Below are 17,748 nucleotides of genomic sequence, written 5' to 3'. Positions count from 1 at the left end.
ACCTTTTAGAGTTTAGATTAGGGGTTGAACGACCTCACATTTTTTTAAAGTTGTGTCATCACTGATGACGTCATTAATAAAATCACAAGAGATGGGAATGCTTTGCAATATGCCACAATTTGCAACTAGAGGCTAAAGTTTGTGAACAAACTTTGATGTTGGCTTGAGAAGCCTGAGCCGAGACTTAAACTCGGGTCGCTGCAGCATATGTCAGAATGCTGCCCACAAGGCTATTGCTTCTAAATAACTGCTTATCAAAATCACATGGTCAGCGACCAGTCAACATTAAGCTTAAAGCGTCATGGCAGAGCATTAGTCAACTAGTCTATGCTATCCCTAGTTCAGGTCTAACACATGTGTCTGTAATTATCAAGTGCTCCTGTAGATCTTAATGTGCATTAATGTACTATTGGAACTTCCCAGTTCTGAAGTTATGATTACGAGTAGATCTCCAGGAACAGGATTGGGCAACCCTGGTAAACCATGAGCATTCCGAACTACCCAATTCACTAGAATGAACTGAACTGATTCACTTGATTAAATCAGACTTTTTAAAGCTACGGAAAACCATTTAAGTCAGCACGTTTGATAATTCCCTAGTTGTCGACAAACATCATTAAAGGGATAGTTCACCCAAAAATGAAATTCTGTCCTCATTTACTCACCCTCAAGTTGTTTCAAACTAAACACAAAGAAGAAAAGTAGCTAAATACTGGAAGAGAACATCCGCACTACTGAAAAATGAAGGTAAGATAATAGCGTCTCTACTTTTAGTTTCCCCCTCAGTGCTGGTCTGCTCATTTTCTGTTATATAATATCTTATGAATGCATACATATAATTTTAAATGAATCTTTTTTACAATGAGAAATCGTTGAAACATTTATTATGCATTACAGTGATAAGCTTTGACCTTTTCTTTCAATTATGCCGGGATCAAAGGTTGCAACCTCTCGTGGTTATTTTTGCCTCTGGTTTTCTTTTATTTTCAGATTGATTCAAGAAGAAAAGGTGGTCCGAGCAACTAACATGAAATCAATGAGAGACTGATGTGGTATTAACGCAGGCCGTTTTCGCCTCTGCTCTCGTGGTGTGGAGCAGCTAAACAGCTCAAAGCCAGCAGGAGCTCGACAAGCCAGAAATGTGACATTTTGAATGTGCTCCAAGTACCTGCAGACATCCAGTGTTTTATTTAAAATCAATGTTTAGCCTGGAACAGCCTGCTTAAGAGTTTTGACTGTTATGTGGCAATTTGTTTTCTTTATGTTTCCATCTCTCTCGTTCGGTACCTTTTGCGTTTTCTGTCACGTTGTTGGAAGTTTAAAAATATTGCATTGTTGCGTAGACATTTGTCCCAAAAATGTCATGTTGTTGTGCAGAAACGTTTAATATTACTTCTTTCAAAAATGTTTTTTTTTTTTTTAACTTACTGACCCCAAACATTTTATTTTAAAACTTTTTTTCCTAAAATAAGCAATGAGAGTATCAGTGATTAGTATTTACGATCATTTTTATTATTATTATTGTAGTAAGTAAATATTGTATATATAAAAGAAAATATAAAGTTTAATCTTAATTTTATGATTAACCCCACCCCACTTGCTTGGTTTTGAATCAAAATGGTTGACTTAATGCCCATTCATTCAGTGTAAATCAAATGAGTGTGTGACAGGCGATGAAAACAGTTCACTGGGTTTAAGTTTTGTTAACCAAGGAGAATACTTCCTCGGCCCTGTGGGCATGTTAAAATTCATGACTTCTGAATTTTATTCATAAGGCCCAACCTTGATGAAGCTGTCAGGGCTAGAAGACACACGAGGGGTCAGACGTACGCTTTCAAACACGCATGACCTCACGTTGATGAGCCTAATTCACACATCCTCAAGGCCTTTCCCCTGAGCCCACCAATCACAATAGCCTCCTACTTGACCTACGACCCTCCACGGGGGTCTCCCATTGGCTGCGTAGTGAAAGGAAAGCGGGAGACATCCCTGCTGCTCATCTCCATCACAATGGCAGCATATGTTTGTGGGCATTTGAGCGCATGGATCTGGCAGAGTCCATATTAGACTGACGACAGAGACCAGGTGCCTGAACCCCACACACATGGAGACGAAAGGGAAAGTCAACAGTGTTAGTAACACTTCTTCTCTGATTTATAACACACCCTCCCAAGCCGATCCACCGGAGCTAGTCTATCCATTTAGCACGCAGAAAGAGTTCTGTGTATGCTTGTTTAGTGGGCAGGCTGTTGTAAACTTTGATGGGATCATATGCACTTTGGCATTGTGTTCTGTGGAGTTGTAGATGTTGATTGATTATGGACTCTGAGATAGTTATATCACGAGTGTGCCTGGGTTACAGGATTTTACTCTGTGCCCTGTGCAAACAGCTTACTGCTGATTAAACATTGATTTTCCTCAGCACCCTCTCACCCTGATAAATAGAGCATTAAAAGGTCTCCACAAATAATAACATTGTGGAATAATAAAATTTGTTATATCTGGGGAACCACAATGCATTGAGTAATATCTTGGATTATTGCATTTTGTTCATCATGCATACTGCAAGTGAAGGTTATTATCACCTGCAGTCCTATATTTTAATGAGAATAATGACCCTCAAAACACTTTTTTCGATATTTATGCTTTTACTTTTTGCAGGTTTTCTAATGGAAGTGAGGTGAAGGAGAGCGAGGAGGAGGAGGAAGAGAGGGTGAAGGCGAGTTTAGCTTGCATAGCAGGCTCTTCCTCTATCATGGTAAGTGAGCTCCTCCTAATTACTATTCAATAAACTCCCGTTAAATTAACAGCTCAATAGGCAACAACATCTGCTGTATGTGGCAGGCCAGTGAGTCGTACATCTTCCCCAAGCTCTTCTCTTTTCCCCCTCCATCTCATGTTTTCTCACCGACGCACGGCTTTCTGTATCACTCTGTGGAACACAAAAGAAGATATTTTGAGAAATGTCTTGGTGATTTTTGTCTATAAATTTTGGTCCAATGTTGTTTGGTCACCAACATTCTTCAAAATATTTTGTTTCACAGAAGAAATCTGCCATTTGATTTCTCTGACTCTCTTCCACTATATTTGTGACTTTATGTATGTGTTTGTGTACTTATTGAAATATATGGTACTGAATCATTACTATTTTGAGAGTACTGGCAGCGGTCGTGCCTGACATTCTTTTGTTTTCATATACTCTACCGTTCAAACGTTTGTATTGTATCAGTAAGGTTTTTTTTTTTTTAAAGAAACTAATACTTTTATTTGACAAGGATGCATTACATTGATCAAAAGTAACAGTAAACACATTTTCTATTATTACAAAAGTTTTCAACTTCAAATAAATGCTGTTCTTTTGAACTTACTATTCATCAGAGAATCCTGTGTATCCTGGTTTCCACAAATACAAAGTTCTGTCATGAAACTCTAGATGACTCAGGCTGATAGGTCCTTAACTCAATATTCTGTATAAGGCACAGCAGATTGGTTCAGTAGCCAATGAGCTCAATGCTCAACCTTCAAATACTTGATCAGCATTTGCTGTAGCAGTTGCAGCGTGCTTTCAGAAACCCTCCACCTTCCCCAGCTCCACCTGTATAGATCTGCTACGGGTAATTCATATATGCTATTTTGTACAGCAGCAGCATGTCTTACTTGCTCACAGCAGCGTGTTGTGGATGTAACAGTAACAAGTCCCGCACTTGCTCTGGAGCAGCAGCAATAATCAACAGCAGATCTATTCTGCTAACATATCAACATTGTCATATCCATTACCATGCCAATGACTCGGAGGGTTGTCATGACAGAACTGATTTCAACATTGATAAGCATTGTTAAGCATGAAATCAGCATATTAGAATGATTTCTGAAGGACCATGTGACATTGAAGACTGGAACAGTTATTTAAAATTGTAAGAATATTTCACAATATTACTCATTTTACCGGTACTCTGTATTTGATCAAATAAATGCAGCCTTGGTGAGCATAAGAGACGACTTATAAAAATACATCATGGGGTGTGAGACTAAAATGTGACGAGATTTCTCATCGAGGCGAAAAGTAGTCTCGTGATGTTTCCATGACAGAGTGGTAAGGATGATTAGGAAAGAATATGCCACCGCTACGTTTACATTACGCCTCCACTGTTGTTTTGCTTTGTATTTAAATTAAAAACATTTAATTCAGTTGGATAACGGTCGCCGCCGCTCCATATTTACAGAGTTACCCGCGATCGCTGAAAGTGAAAGTAAACGCGCGCGCGCGCATTCAAACGTGATTTCAATACTCCGCATTTTGAAAGCGGCTCCCTGATGAATGCAAATATCTCTCAATATGAAAGCTATTTTAGGCTGGGCAGTGTAGTTGTAACCATCTCTTAGCTCTGTATCAAAGACAAATTTGGTCTTACATGCTCTTTGAATATCGAGAGAGTGCGTTTATGGTTGCACTTGTAAAGTGTTACCATAAAAATGAATAACAGTTTTCTCTTAATCTTATTAAGCACAAACAATAAGGTTTCATTTGTGAACATTAATTAATGCACTGTGAACTATCATGAACTAACAATGAATGACTATTTTTATTAACTAACATAAACAAAGATTAATAAATACTGTAGCAAATATATTGCTCATTGTTAGTTGATGTTGGTTAATACATTAATGTTAATAAATGAGACCTTATTGTAAAGTGTTACCATTTTTATTCATACTGTTTTTATTTCTATGATCAGTTTGTGGAAAGGAGTTCAGTTAGGAGGTCAAAAGTTGTAGAAGCTCATAAATCATGTACAGTAAGGTCTGAAGAGACTGAAATTATACAGGAGAGAAATCAGTCAGTTGAGTTTGTGGCAAAACCTTTTACAGTACTTGAGTATTGTTGTCTTTTACTGCATATGATAATTCATACTCAGAAAGTAGAACTGAAATGACATTCATTACAAGATGATTAGTGAAAACATTTCAAATACACATGCAGAATATTTTTCTAGTCATGTATTTCGCCATTGAGGATTTCTTAAAAATAGTGTGTAAAAATCTTGCCTCGTCTCGTGAGATACCTGTCTCGTCACACCCCTAATACATCAACAAAATTTAAACCTTTTGAGTATTTAGATTATTTATTATTTATTTAGAGTATTTTGAGTATTGAGTATTTAAATTCAATTTTAAATCACAGACTGATTTAATTACAAGGTAAATTCTATACGTTTGTGTATTCCCTGGGAGTCAAACCCATGACCTTGACATTGTGAATGTTATACTCCCAGTAAGCCTCTTTAAAACATGTCTTCAACAAAATATTGTACTGGAATTCTTTCCAAATTTTCATTATCTACTCACACTTAGGTTGCTGTTTTCCATTTTAGTTTTGCACTATATAAGTTATTTGTGTGATGAAGAGACATTTATTATATATATATATTTTTAATTTACTGATAGTCTCCTTATCTAATTTTTATTTGTGTCAAGTAATTTTGGTGCTTTTAGCGTCACTATTAATTATTTATATTAAAGTATTTATTTATAATTAATAAATATTAACCGGAAAACTAGTGTTTTTATCCGGAAGCTACATTTTTAGATTTAGCAACAACCTTAATATTCAGGAATATTATTGGCTTGACTGCACTGACACTATTGGATGAGAACTGAACTGAGCTGGATGAATGATGGCATCACTGTTTTCTGCAGAGCTGCTTTATAGCTGAATTGAATTAATTTCATAATTTATTAACTTTACACAGTTGTTGAACTGAACTGAATCAACAGCCGACTTCAGCTGAATAATAACATGATTGTCTTTTTTTAGAGCTGCTTTACTGCTGAATTGAATTGTTTGCATCATTAACCATTATTTTCGTTTTTATCACTGTAAACTTGCTTTGAAAAAATCTGTATTTTATAAATTACGTTAAGAGGAAGAGTGACATTTTTTGGTACTTTAAAGAAGAACTATATAATTCACCGCTTTTCCAGTCCGTCATCTGAGAGCAAAGGCTGTCTGGCTGTCTGTCAGTGAAAGATTAGTTGCTCGGCTCACACGGTCTCTGCTCTGCTGTCACAAAGGGCCGGGCAGCTGCCGGACCCATCCAGGAGCATCACTCACCTGCTAATGAACATATCAGTCCAGTCCAAGCACCCTCCCAGACGCTCCTCACACAGCCATGAAGAAGAGGGGTGAGGAAAGGCTAACCAAGTTAGCTGCTCTCAGGCGGCTTGGATGGAGAAGACAGATTGAGGATGATGCAAATGGGTTGGTTTTTTGTGTGTTTTTTTGTGCACACGTGTGTGTGGGTGTGAAAATGATCAGTGTGCTTTGAAATGGCAAACCGCACAGCAAGGCCGGGCCCCAGTGCTCATTTCTCATCTTTCTCTCACCTGTTCCACACTGCAGAGCTCACAGCATTGATCCAGACACACCCGGCTCCTCGCCATCCATCATAAGACCAACACTCCCCTCACGCTGCTCAAGGTCCACGCGTCCTCCTTTCCGCTTTTAGCCACTCAGGTAAAGATATTCATCAGGCCTCTTATCCTCCTATCCCTTCTTCTCCCTACAGTAGTCTCTCTCTCACAGAGAATGCAACTCTCAGCCATATTAATGCAACGCAGATGCCACTGGGAGGATAACAAGACCCTGTAATACCTGTGAGAGAGAGAGAGAGAGAAAGGGGAAATAAAGGGAGAAAGTGTGTGTGTGTGTGTGTGTGTGTGTGTGTGTAAGAGATCTGCAAACACACACTGACATAAAGAGGTCATCTCATAAATCTTTAGTAGATAGGGTGATCCTGTTTGAGTGAGCTGTGAATGAGGCCTTAAAGCTGAAGTCGCCAGGGTCAACGGATCAGGAGAAAGAAAAATAGAGAGAGAGGGATCCTTAGACATCGCTGTGTACTTTATATCTACTTCGGCTATAGTTATATTGCTCCTGCAGGTCATCCCTTGTGGTTAAATCAGGAAAGAAACTTGTTTTAATTAATCCTGTGAAAAGGCCAGGGCTAATTATAACAGGTGAAGGATGGCTTTCTCTTTTTCCTCTCTCTCTCTCTGCTGCACATCAGTCTCTCTGCACTCTCCTCTTCACCTGTGATTGATAGAGGACTCACTCCCAGAGCCTACAGATTTCCCATGCCTCCAGAATCATGTTGTTGTTGTTTTTAGAACTGGTGTATTTTTGTGCTGTTTTCAGCGTGCAAACAGACAAAGTGTAAACTAGAGGCTGAAATACACTATGTAACTTTTGGCCAGATTTTTGCTCCGAGGTGATGCTAGTTGCCAAATGTCAGAGCTGTCTGCTAATTTCGGGCAGTTGCAGTTGACAAACTTATTGTATGATAGGCACAGACTAGGGTTTTTTTTCATAATTCGTTGATGCCCGGTTTTGTCTCTGTAATTTACCAAGTTGGCAAGTGTATGATACTTAATGTTTTAAAATCATTTAGTGTATTCCAGCTATGAGATGGTTATTTAAAAGCTGAGTTTGCTTAAGGACATCAAGTGGTGGTACAAAAACCCCATACACTCACAGAATTACACAGAAGTCAAAAGAAATGTTCTCAAAATCATAACTAAAAATCATGGGTTGAGTTATACACTCACCGGCCACTTTATTAGGCACACCTGTTCAACTGCTCATTAACACAATATCTAATCAGCTTAAGCTTCAACTTCACCACACCGGATGATTCTAGTTTGCCTAGTGAGACCTTGATTAGCTGTTTCAGTTATGTTTAATTGGGGTTGGAGTTAAACTTTGAAGGACAATGGCCCTCCAGGAGCAGAATTGGACACCCCTGGTCTAGACAATCTGCTGAAGTTCAAACTGAGCATCAGAATGGGGAAGAAAAGTGATTTAAGTGACTTTGAATGTGGCACAGTTGTTGGTGCCAAGCGGGCTGGTCTGAGTATTTCAGAAACTTTTGATCTATTGGGGTTTTCTCTCTATAGTTTACAGAGAATGGTCAGAAAAATAGAAAATATCCAGTTAGTGGCAGTTCTGTGGGTGAAAGTGTCTTGTTGATGCCAGAGGAGAATGGCCAGACTGGTTTGAGTTGATATAAAGGCAACAGTAACTCATAATCACTCGTTAACCAAGGTCTGCACAAGAGCATCTCTGAACACACAACACGTCGAAACTTGCATTAGCTGGGCTACAGCAGCAGAAGACCACACTGGGTGCCACTCCTATCAGCCAAGTACAGAAAACTGAGGCCACAGTTTGCACGGGCTAACCAAAATTGGACAATATAAGATTGGAAAAACATTGCCTGGTCTGATAAGTTTCAATTTCTGCTGCGACATTCAGATGATAGGGTCAGAATTTGGCATAAACAACATGAAAGCATGGATCCATCCTGCCGGTTCAGGCTGGTGGTGTAATGCTGTGGAAGATATTTTCTTGGAACACTTTGGTACCCCTTAGTACCAATTGAGCATCTTTAAATTCCACAGCCTTCCTGAGTATTGTTGCTCACCATGTTCTACCCTTTATGACCACTTCTGATGGCTACTTCCAGCAGGATAACATGCCATGTCACAAAACTCAAATCATCTCAAATTGGTTTCTTGAACATGACACTATGCTCAAATGGCCTCTACAGTCACCAGATCTCAATCCAGTAGAGCACATTTTGGATGTGCTGGAACGGGAGATTTGCATCATGGATCATGGAATTTCAAGGGGAATGGTGTTAATTCTCTTCATTGTAAAGAACATCAAAAGATGCGCTTAAACCGTTCTCTTGGTCATTTTGAACAGCACGGAAAACGACAAAAGCTTGCTTGACACAGGTTTGACCTTTCGCTGCTCGTTATATTGAGTTCTGGTTGGTCAGTCGCTGTTATTTATAGTTTGTAAATTATCATGCATAGATAATTTTAATATTTCATTTGCATGATAATTTTGACATAATACACGACACTGTTAATCTAATGGGGATGGTAAGGGAGATGCATTTTGTAATTTTTTTTCAACAGGAGGATCCCCCTGCATCTCTCCTCATCAAGCCCTGATTATAAAACATTACTACATTACAATTAATTTTTTTGACAAGTATAAACATTGCTTGAGCCAACCACAATATGTTTCATCCAGTGATTAATGGGTTGGAGATATTGGTATAATTTTACTTATTATTTTAATGAAATAGCTTGTTAAATGTCACTATTGTGATATATTCTATTATTTAATTTACAAAACAAAAACAATTATTATTTAATTAATAAATTTAGTCAAAGCTGAATTTTCAGCAGTATTCAGTGTGATGTGATTTTTCAAAAATCATTCTAATATATAGATTTGGTGCTCAAGAAATATTTCTTTCTGTTACTTATTATTAGTGGAAACAGTTATATATATTTTTTTTACTCAAGATTATAGTTAGTTCAAAGGATCAGCATTTACTTGAAATCGAAATCTTTTGTAACATTATAAATGTCCTACCAGTCACTTTGGATCCATTTAATGTGTCCTTAGTGAATAAAAGTAATTTATTTTTAAAAAAATCTTAGAGGCCCCAAACTTTTGAATGGTAGTGTGTGTACATATAATCATTATATGTCTTTTAATATAGTCTGAGTATTTACTTTTTTCCCCTTGCATAGCTTTATTCATGGTTTTCTAGGATGATGGCAGTGGCAAATGAGATTACAGTATTTTTTTAAAAAAATATGGGAAGTGCTTTCTTCTTCCTATTGCCTACCCTTTTGATTTTCCTATCCAAAAATGTTGCATTTTTACTATTTGCATTTAACGATGTTCGTCCCTACTGTCCACGGCCCTATTAGAACAGGCCTACAACCCACCAGTTAAGAACCACTACTCTACAAAAACTCACAAATCTTTTCCTCTCTTTACTTTTGAGTACAATTATTGAATAAAAGCTGTATAGTTATTTTACTACAGGGTTGTCAGTTGGGTGCCACAGATTAAACCATAATGAGTTAAGCAGCCCAAAGGATAAGAGCTTCTGTTGTGCTCATCTCACGTTTGTTGTGTTTGTGTTTGTGTTCATTTACTTTTGGCAATGCTGTTGGTAACGCAGGTGAAGCATGACATGTTCATTTGGATGAAAAAAAGAAAAAAGAAGAAGAATTCACAGCTGGGGAAGAATATTTCTGTCCTGTTGTCAGCAGGCATTCGTTAATAGGGCCACATTTACTCTCTTTGCTTATGGAAGTGTTAACCGCACACCCAAATTAGCTCTGATGAGCAGACTCAGCCTAACGTGACCGATAGATCTCCGTCGATTCTGTAATAAAGAGTATACAATTATTTAGTATGATTACAAACTAAGATAAAATTACGAGTGAATTATCAAATTGAATTGTCAGTTGAATTTGACTATCAATTGTTCTTTAGTTGATAATGGGGAAAATATTTCTTTCTCTAAATTATATTTCTTAAATTAATTGAGGTGATGGAATATTTGTGCTCTTGAGTATGAATACTTGTGCGTATGATTTACCACACGTCCCATGCTATACGTTACTCATGTTGCTGTTATGACGACTCGCATAGCGTTTTGATGCTCTTACTGTACATCTGAATTATTTACATACAGTGAGTCAATGTATGGTAGTGGATGTCTTTAATAAGGCCATCAGGGGCAGAGGGATGGGTCATCGCTCTCTCCTGTCTGCCGCAGGAGGTTCTCAATGCTGTTCAGTGGCAGGGGCTGGGCTTGTGCCATGGCAGCTTTCCTCAGGTGCTGACCTGACACACTTTGTCCTCCCAATATCTTTTTTCCGACAGGGATCTATTTCTCATGTCTGCCATAGAACTTCTCCAGGCTGTGGCATTAGAAAGGGGTCTGTCAGAAAGTGAGAGGCGATAAGTGTGCTGTGTCTGACTATGAGCTACTTGTTATCTATGTCCCCTTTCTCTTCTTTTCTCTACAGGACTATCAGCTAGATGCTTGATCGAACAAGTGCCAACCATATTGGCAGGATATTTATGATTGACATCTGGATGAAAACCAGGTTTGATTTTTTTTTTTTTTTTTTTTTTTTTTACCCCCAAGTCTTATTTGTTATGTTAATAGAATCACAAATACATGGAATTCCAAAAACATCCAGTATGTTTTGTTTTCTTCTAATTATTATTAATCAGCAATGGCTAAAAAAAACTACTTGAAACACATTTTATAATTCTTTGTACAATTTTTGTATACATTTTATTTGTTTTGGCAAATTGGTGGCAAATTTGAATGAATCTGCTTACACCCCACTGACGGTGGGGTTGGGGTGGACCTTGCTTGCATTTTATCTAAAAATTGTATGAATCAATTCATAGGAATTCATAGGAATTTAAAAATTAACTTTCCCATAAGATAGGTAACTCACTGATAAACTTCCTGCTTTGAACTTGAAAACTGCTGCAAGTCAGTAATTTGAACTCAAAAACAAGATTAGTCTGGTTCATGAACAAATCATTCAGATCATTTTATTAACCAAATAAACAAATTCATTAAAAAGATTTGACTCAAAATACAAATTAATTCATTAACATAAATGTATAACGCATGAGATATGGTCCACTTTTGTGACACTTTATGAAGCTCTAGTCCTCATTTATTTTGGTTGCATAGAAATACAACACATGCAATCTTCAATGTTGGGTTTCATGCCGAACAAGTCCATCGATGGACAACAAAAAACTTGCATTTAGGTCTGTGCATGCGCATTAGCTTGATCCAGCCTGAAAAATACTTTTTTTTTTGTCATGATTCGAGCGTTTGGAAAAAAAATGATATGACAGTTGTCAGATTTCATTGGTGATTACAAATATGAAATTTAATCGAAAGCTTGGCAAACAGCTTTGGAGAATTTGATGTTTCCCCATTCAAAGAGATAGGAGCTGCATGGATGCCCAGGATGCCCGAGAGGCGTTTCATAGATGGCCGCCGAGTGAAATGACTTGTCTTAAAGGGACTTTGGTTTCGTCTGCGTGTTCTGAGACTCCAATTTGTTCAAATTCGCAACTTTGGATGGAAACATAGCTGTTGCTCCCTACTTCCAGTCTGCATAAATAGGCAATCCAAAGATCTTAATTGGCTATAATTCATTGAGAGTTATTTTTGACATAGATATCATGTCTAAAGTCAGTAATCATATTGTTTCTACTTGAAGTGAAAAGTTTTTCCACTTTCCCGTTCTTACCCTTTAAGTAATGATGGGTCCTTTTAAGCATGGCTCTGCACTTAATCCTCACCCATTTTCTCTTAACAGCCAAAGCCCAGTCCTGCAATTAGACTGAAATGTCACCAGACTCTGTGCGTTCATGCCTCACTCCCACTCTCGATACCCTCCACCCACCACCCCCTGCGCAGTTACTCCGCTTTTAGCGGAAGCATGCATCCTCCTTCCAAATGGACCTTGCTTAGGCCTTGACTCTGTACTTGTTTTTTTGCAAGCTGTCAGCTCTGGTGTCACCCAGATCCTGTGCCAGCTCCACATCTATTACTCACCTAATTGATGTAGAGGCCTGTGTGGCTGTGCTGCCGCCCTGCAGATTAACCAGCCAGAATTATTTTAACTGCAGCCATTGCGACCCATAGAGCATCTCATTCTAGTGTTACATTACTCTGTACTGCCCCAGAGGGCATGAGAAAAAAAAAAACAGGGGGCATCCATGGTGTTTGGAGCATGATCTGGACTTCAGCCAAAAAACAGTGCAGTATTTAGGACTGTCCTGATGAGCATGCAAACACATTCATTTGTGTTCAGATGCAGGTGGATATGTCTTTAGCAAGGGTTCATTCTTTGTTGGTTATGATTTTCTGATTTCTGATTTTTTTCAGTTTGCCCCATTGAAGTGAAAAACATCACGAAATAGTTTCAGACAGGAATTAGGAGTGACTATCCCTTCAGAGAAATATCTTAATCACATTAGACTGACCTTGTATCTTTTTTTTTTTTTTTTTTTTTTTTTTTAAGGACTGTAATTTACATTAAGATGACAGGACATTTGGTGCCAGTGCTGTGCTTGCCAAATGTTAATCCACCTTTGTTGGGCAGCAATCCAAGCTACTGTTGATAATAATAGATACAGGGCCTGGTTAGCGTGATTCATGCTCATGCCTCATCTTTCCACACATTATGAAACCGTATATTGTTGATCTCATGAATGGAGATATATTTCTCTTATTGCAAGACTGTCACATTGAATATATTTGGTCTCGAGGCCTCTTTGTCTATATCAGAACACACTACAAACAAAATGTATGAAATAACTGTACTTTTTGCCAGATGAATTATTGTTGTTGGGAATGTTGAATATAAATAACTCAAAGTTGTGACCCAAGTTAAAATCTGAGACAAATAATTTGAAATAAAATACAAATGAAAAACTCAACCAGAACTATAGACTGTAATGCTTTGTGACCTAAAAATGGGCTTTACTTGCCCTATAAAGTTATATTTGTATTGTAATATATTATTTTCCTCAGCATGGATCATGTGCTAACCACCATGAAATATTTCTGGATAGTTGTGATTCAAGCCTTAAACTTATTATGAAACAACAGTAGCCTAACTAATTTTTGTCTGCTATTTTCAGTAGCTGCCTTACTCAGTCCACCTGAACAATGAACATGCAGTAAAAATTACTCTCTCGGCTATATGATTTTATGTACAATATATGTAGCATTTTTGTGATATGATGCCAGTCTTTTTCTGTGGCTAGTATGTAACGTTTTGAAAACAAAAAAACGTCTTTCACATTGATTGAATCAGTCCTACCAAGGTTGCAAGCGGTAGATTAAGAATGAACAAAGTATCAAAACAAATTTTAGCTTAGTTTTAATTTAAACTGTCGACATTTAATTGAACGTTTTGATTTCTGCAACAAAAATAATTCATTATTATTATTTATTATTATTATCTGGGTATGTATTAGTAGTTCCACCATGCACACAACATTACCAAAAGATCAAAGTTGTCTGCTGATTTAAAACGGTTCGTAAATTTTACGCAGGAAATTGGATACATTTGGGGGAAAACATAATAAACAATAAAATAGTTGCCGAATAAAACATTTCTCTCGTGAAAAGTGAAAAATGGCCTCTCAGTTTAGACAGTATCAACATTATATATCCATCTTACCAGATGTGTGGGCAGATAATTTACAATCCCCAGAAAGGTCATGTGAATAAAAGTTAGCAAAAAGATCCGATATTGCCTGTGAAATCGGAGCTTTCAGGGTGGAAAGCGGAGAATAAATTATGGAATAAAACTGTCCAGACAGACGTTCAATGGAGTAAGTGAAAAACCCCTCTGAGTCATTAGACGCATGCAGAATACTCACAGACCCCGTGTAGACAATGAAAAATGACTTATAAATATTTTTGGTCAGTCCTTCAGGCATAGACAATCCCATTCAAGTTGCATGTGTTAGCTGTTGGCTACTGAAAAAAACAAAAAACACAATTATCATAAGTTTTGCACAGTATCAAATCAACGGCAGTGTAGGCTAACACTTCTTTTGACTCATAATTGTTTAGGATGATAATTCTATATTATCGAATATTTAATTATGCTACTTTGTTGTAATTATGCGATATAAAGATTTATTATTATTATTAACTGTAATTAAATATAAGTAGTATGCGCTGAATTTAATGCATTGTAAATCGTGAATTTTTGTATAAGCATGATTTTAGTAGTGGTATCTTCCATGGCATTTCATTGCGTCATATCTGCTTACGCAAGCATCCTGCTCACTGTAGGCAACACTAAATGATCATGTCACACAGGCGTAACCACCTGCCTCTGTATCCTTTTTTGGTGTTTTTCTTTTTTCTTTTCTTCATTCATTCAATTTCGGTGGACTAGTAATTTGTTTGAAGAATGTATGCAAAAGGTGCTGTTTTTTAATTGTTGTTTTGCTAGTATTTAGCCTATTTATTTGAACTATTATAAAGTGAGCCGTTGTTACGATTAGCCTGCATTTTTGCCGAATTTCTATACATGTTCGTACTCGCTGCAAAATATGCAAATTATATAATTAAATATGAATTATTGTTAAATGTTGATACAAATGAATAGCCTATACATTTTTTGGAATACATTTACTTTAAGAACATTTAAACAAATGCGTGACTATAACAAAGCGGCAAAAAAGGAAAACTTTCAGTAGTGGAGCTATAGTCTACTAACCAACAAAACGCACTGTTTTCTCATGCTGTAGATCAGCCTTTATCCGTCATAGGCGCCTGTTATCCGTTGTCCCTCGTGGTGAGCTTCTGCCTTATTCTGCCAATTTAACCGAGGCCTCGTTACGCTAAAGTACACGACGGAGCAATGCAAAAAACAATAATTAGACGCTTTAATCAATGCACTAATTATATGAAATGCATATGCGCCAAAAATTCAGTCGGTTATAGCCTACATAATGAATTGTATTTATTATAATCAAGTTAAAATTAGATATTTTACATGGTTTTAGTTTTATTTCTTTGCATCTGTAAGTTTACCCCCGTTCTGCGTAAATCGACGAAAAATACATCCCATAATGCCAAAAATACCGGGGATTGAACAGCAGGCGATTTTTAGAGATGAAATATCTTACTGCTGATGTGAGCTGGCCCTTTGAGCTTGAATTATGGCAAAGAAGATTTGGTGCAGCTGAAGGGGACGATCTCTCTCTCTCTCTCTCTCTCTCTCTCTCTCTACACACTCACTCACACATACACACTTATTTTGTTCTATCCACATGTATTATCAGCCATGATATACTACCTGACTTTAAAATACATTTATTAAACAAACCAGAGGATATACATTATTAAAGCACAATTTTTTTTTTTTTTGTTTAAAAATGTATTTTAATTGAAAGCATCGCCATCTTACTGAATGTATTTTTCTGATATTTAATTCTACTTTAAATATTTTACCAAAAATTGAAATGTGCTATATTACAATAAGGTGTTTCAAAAGTGTAAATAAGAACGAACAGAATATCGACAAATCATTAATTTGTAGTAAAGAGTGGGAGCGTTAAGTATTGTAATCCGGCTGAGCTCCTCCTCCCGGCCATGCCCTCTAATTAACGGGGCTCCTTTCCTGCTAAAGTCTGCATCGGACTGCAACATAGTCAAAGAGCAGGAGGGAGAGAGAAAGAAAGAGAGGGAGGGAGAGAGAGAGAGGGAGAGAAAAGTGCCACTGGATGTAATTGATTGTCTTGCTATCAAGAATAACTTGTTAGTAATAGTCAATTCTGGCTGCTTTTGAGGCTGACTGTTTCCACTGAAGCATCAGAGGTTGTCAGGCTGCTTCTCACTGAAGCTCAACCGTTATCCAGGAGCTGAGGAAAGCAGACGTGGCTTTTTTTTTTTTAAAGAAAGACTTAAAGTTCTCCAACCCTGCGGCAAAAGCAACAACATGCTGCTGATCGGCTACATCTAATTCCACGGATTTGGGGATATCTTCTCATTCAAGTTGCTCTCAATAGTTTTTATAGACTGAGCTGTTCTGCATTGTTCGAATTCGAAAATACAAAACTCTAGCATATTTTTAAAACAAGCTAAAAAGACAAATAATGACCTCCAAAGAAGACGCAAAAGGCGCCTCGGTTGAGGATCGAAGGCGCAGTCCGTTGGACCATCTTCCTCCCCCTGCTAACTCAAACAAGCCCCTCACTCCGTTCAGCATAGAGGATATTTTAAACAAACCGTCAGTCAAACGAAGTTACACAATTTGCGGAACGGCGCACCTGCTCTCGTCCGGTGAGAAGCACCCATCCACGGGCCATTCCCTCTCCAACCGCGCGCTGCTCACCCAGACATCTCCACTGTGCGCCCTGGAGGAACTCGCCAGCAAAACATTCAAGGGACTGGAAGTCAGTGTTCTACAAGCGGCAGAAGGTAAACAAAAGGCCCGTAACGTGTGCAAAATTGTGTTCAGGCTGTGAAATTTTTAGGGACACTATTTCTAAAAAAAAAAAAAATGTGTTCAGCAGCTGAAGTGAAATTCAGTATAGTATTTTTTTTTTTTTACGTTTTATTTGTTTTAAACGCTTGTTTTTGGTTTTTCAAAGATTATCGAATGTGTTTGTTAAAATATCGTAAACAAAGCACAAAAATGTGAGATTAATTCTGTTCATGTGTAATTTAAAATAAAAGGTAAAAATATAGTGCAATTAAAAAATAAATATAAACGGCTAAAATATGTGTGCACGTGCAATTAAAAATAGGATTTATGTGTTTGTATTTTATGGCCTGTTTTGTCAATTGAAGCTAAACGAATAAACACTCTTTAAGGCGTTTTAGAAATGATAGCAGGCTAATATTCTTATTATTTACATTAATATTAAATAGTTTACATTTGCTGCCACTCATTTAAGAAAAGTAGCAGACTGAATGCATTTCAATGTCGCTGCATTATTTTTGTTTGTTTAGGAAGAGACGGCATGACACTCTTCGGTCAGAGGAATACCCCCAAAAAGCGGAGAAAGTCGAGAACAGCCTTTACCAATCACCAAATCTACGAACTGGAGAAAAGATTTCTGTATCAGAAATATCTGTCTCCTGCTGACCGGGATCAAATCGCTCAGCAGCTCGGGCTCACGAATGCTCAAGTCATCACCTGGTTCCAGAACCGTCGAGCCAAACTCAAAAGAGACCTGGAGGAGATGAAAGCAGACGTGGAGTCGGCCAAAGCAGTAGGCAATGTACCTTTTGAGAAAATGGCCAAACTAGCAGACCTAGAGAAATGCGTCAATGGCACTCTCGGAGAATCAATGGC

The 17,748-nt window shown here is 37.6% G+C and overlaps 2 protein-coding genes across 30 annotated transcripts in view; both read left to right on the top strand.

Moving 5' to 3' along the window:
* The window catches only part of tlx1 (T cell leukemia homeobox 1), a 100,003-nt gene that overhangs the window by 54,974 nt on the left and 27,281 nt on the right, over positions 1-17,748 (top strand). For 18 of the 29 annotated variants that reach the window (XR_007186787.1, XR_007186786.1, XM_048205035.1 and 15 more), the window contains 5 exons: positions 991-2,131; positions 2,662-2,758; positions 6,073-6,259; positions 6,401-6,514; positions 10,906-10,986. The gene's annotated coding sequence lies outside the window, so the exon portion shown is untranslated. The remainder of the gene's footprint in view (positions 1-990; positions 2,132-2,661; positions 2,759-6,072; positions 6,260-6,400; positions 6,515-10,905; positions 10,987-17,748) is intronic. The other 11 variants (XM_048205049.1, XM_048205047.1, XM_048205040.1 and 8 more) reach the window with 6 other exon arrangements.
* The window catches only part of lbx1a (ladybird homeobox 1a), a 5,262-nt gene continuing 1,629 nt past the window's right edge, over positions 14,116-17,748 (top strand). Inside the window, exons 1-2 of the mRNA XM_048205063.1 lie at positions 14,116-16,868; positions 17,403-17,748. The exon at positions 17,403-17,748 is cut by the window's right edge and continues 1,629 nt beyond it. Of these exons, the coding sequence (XP_048061020.1) occupies positions 16,544-16,868; positions 17,403-17,748 (671 nt within the window). The 5' untranslated portion in view covers positions 14,116-16,543. The remainder of the gene's footprint in view (positions 16,869-17,402) is intronic.

The sequence above is a fragment of the Megalobrama amblycephala genome, linkage group LG10 (genome assembly GCF_018812025.1).
Source record: "Megalobrama amblycephala isolate DHTTF-2021 linkage group LG10, ASM1881202v1, whole genome shotgun sequence".
NCBI classification, from domain to species: domain Eukaryota; kingdom Metazoa; phylum Chordata; class Actinopteri; order Cypriniformes; family Xenocyprididae; genus Megalobrama; species Megalobrama amblycephala.
This window is presented reverse-complemented; position numbering and strand designations above follow the sequence as displayed.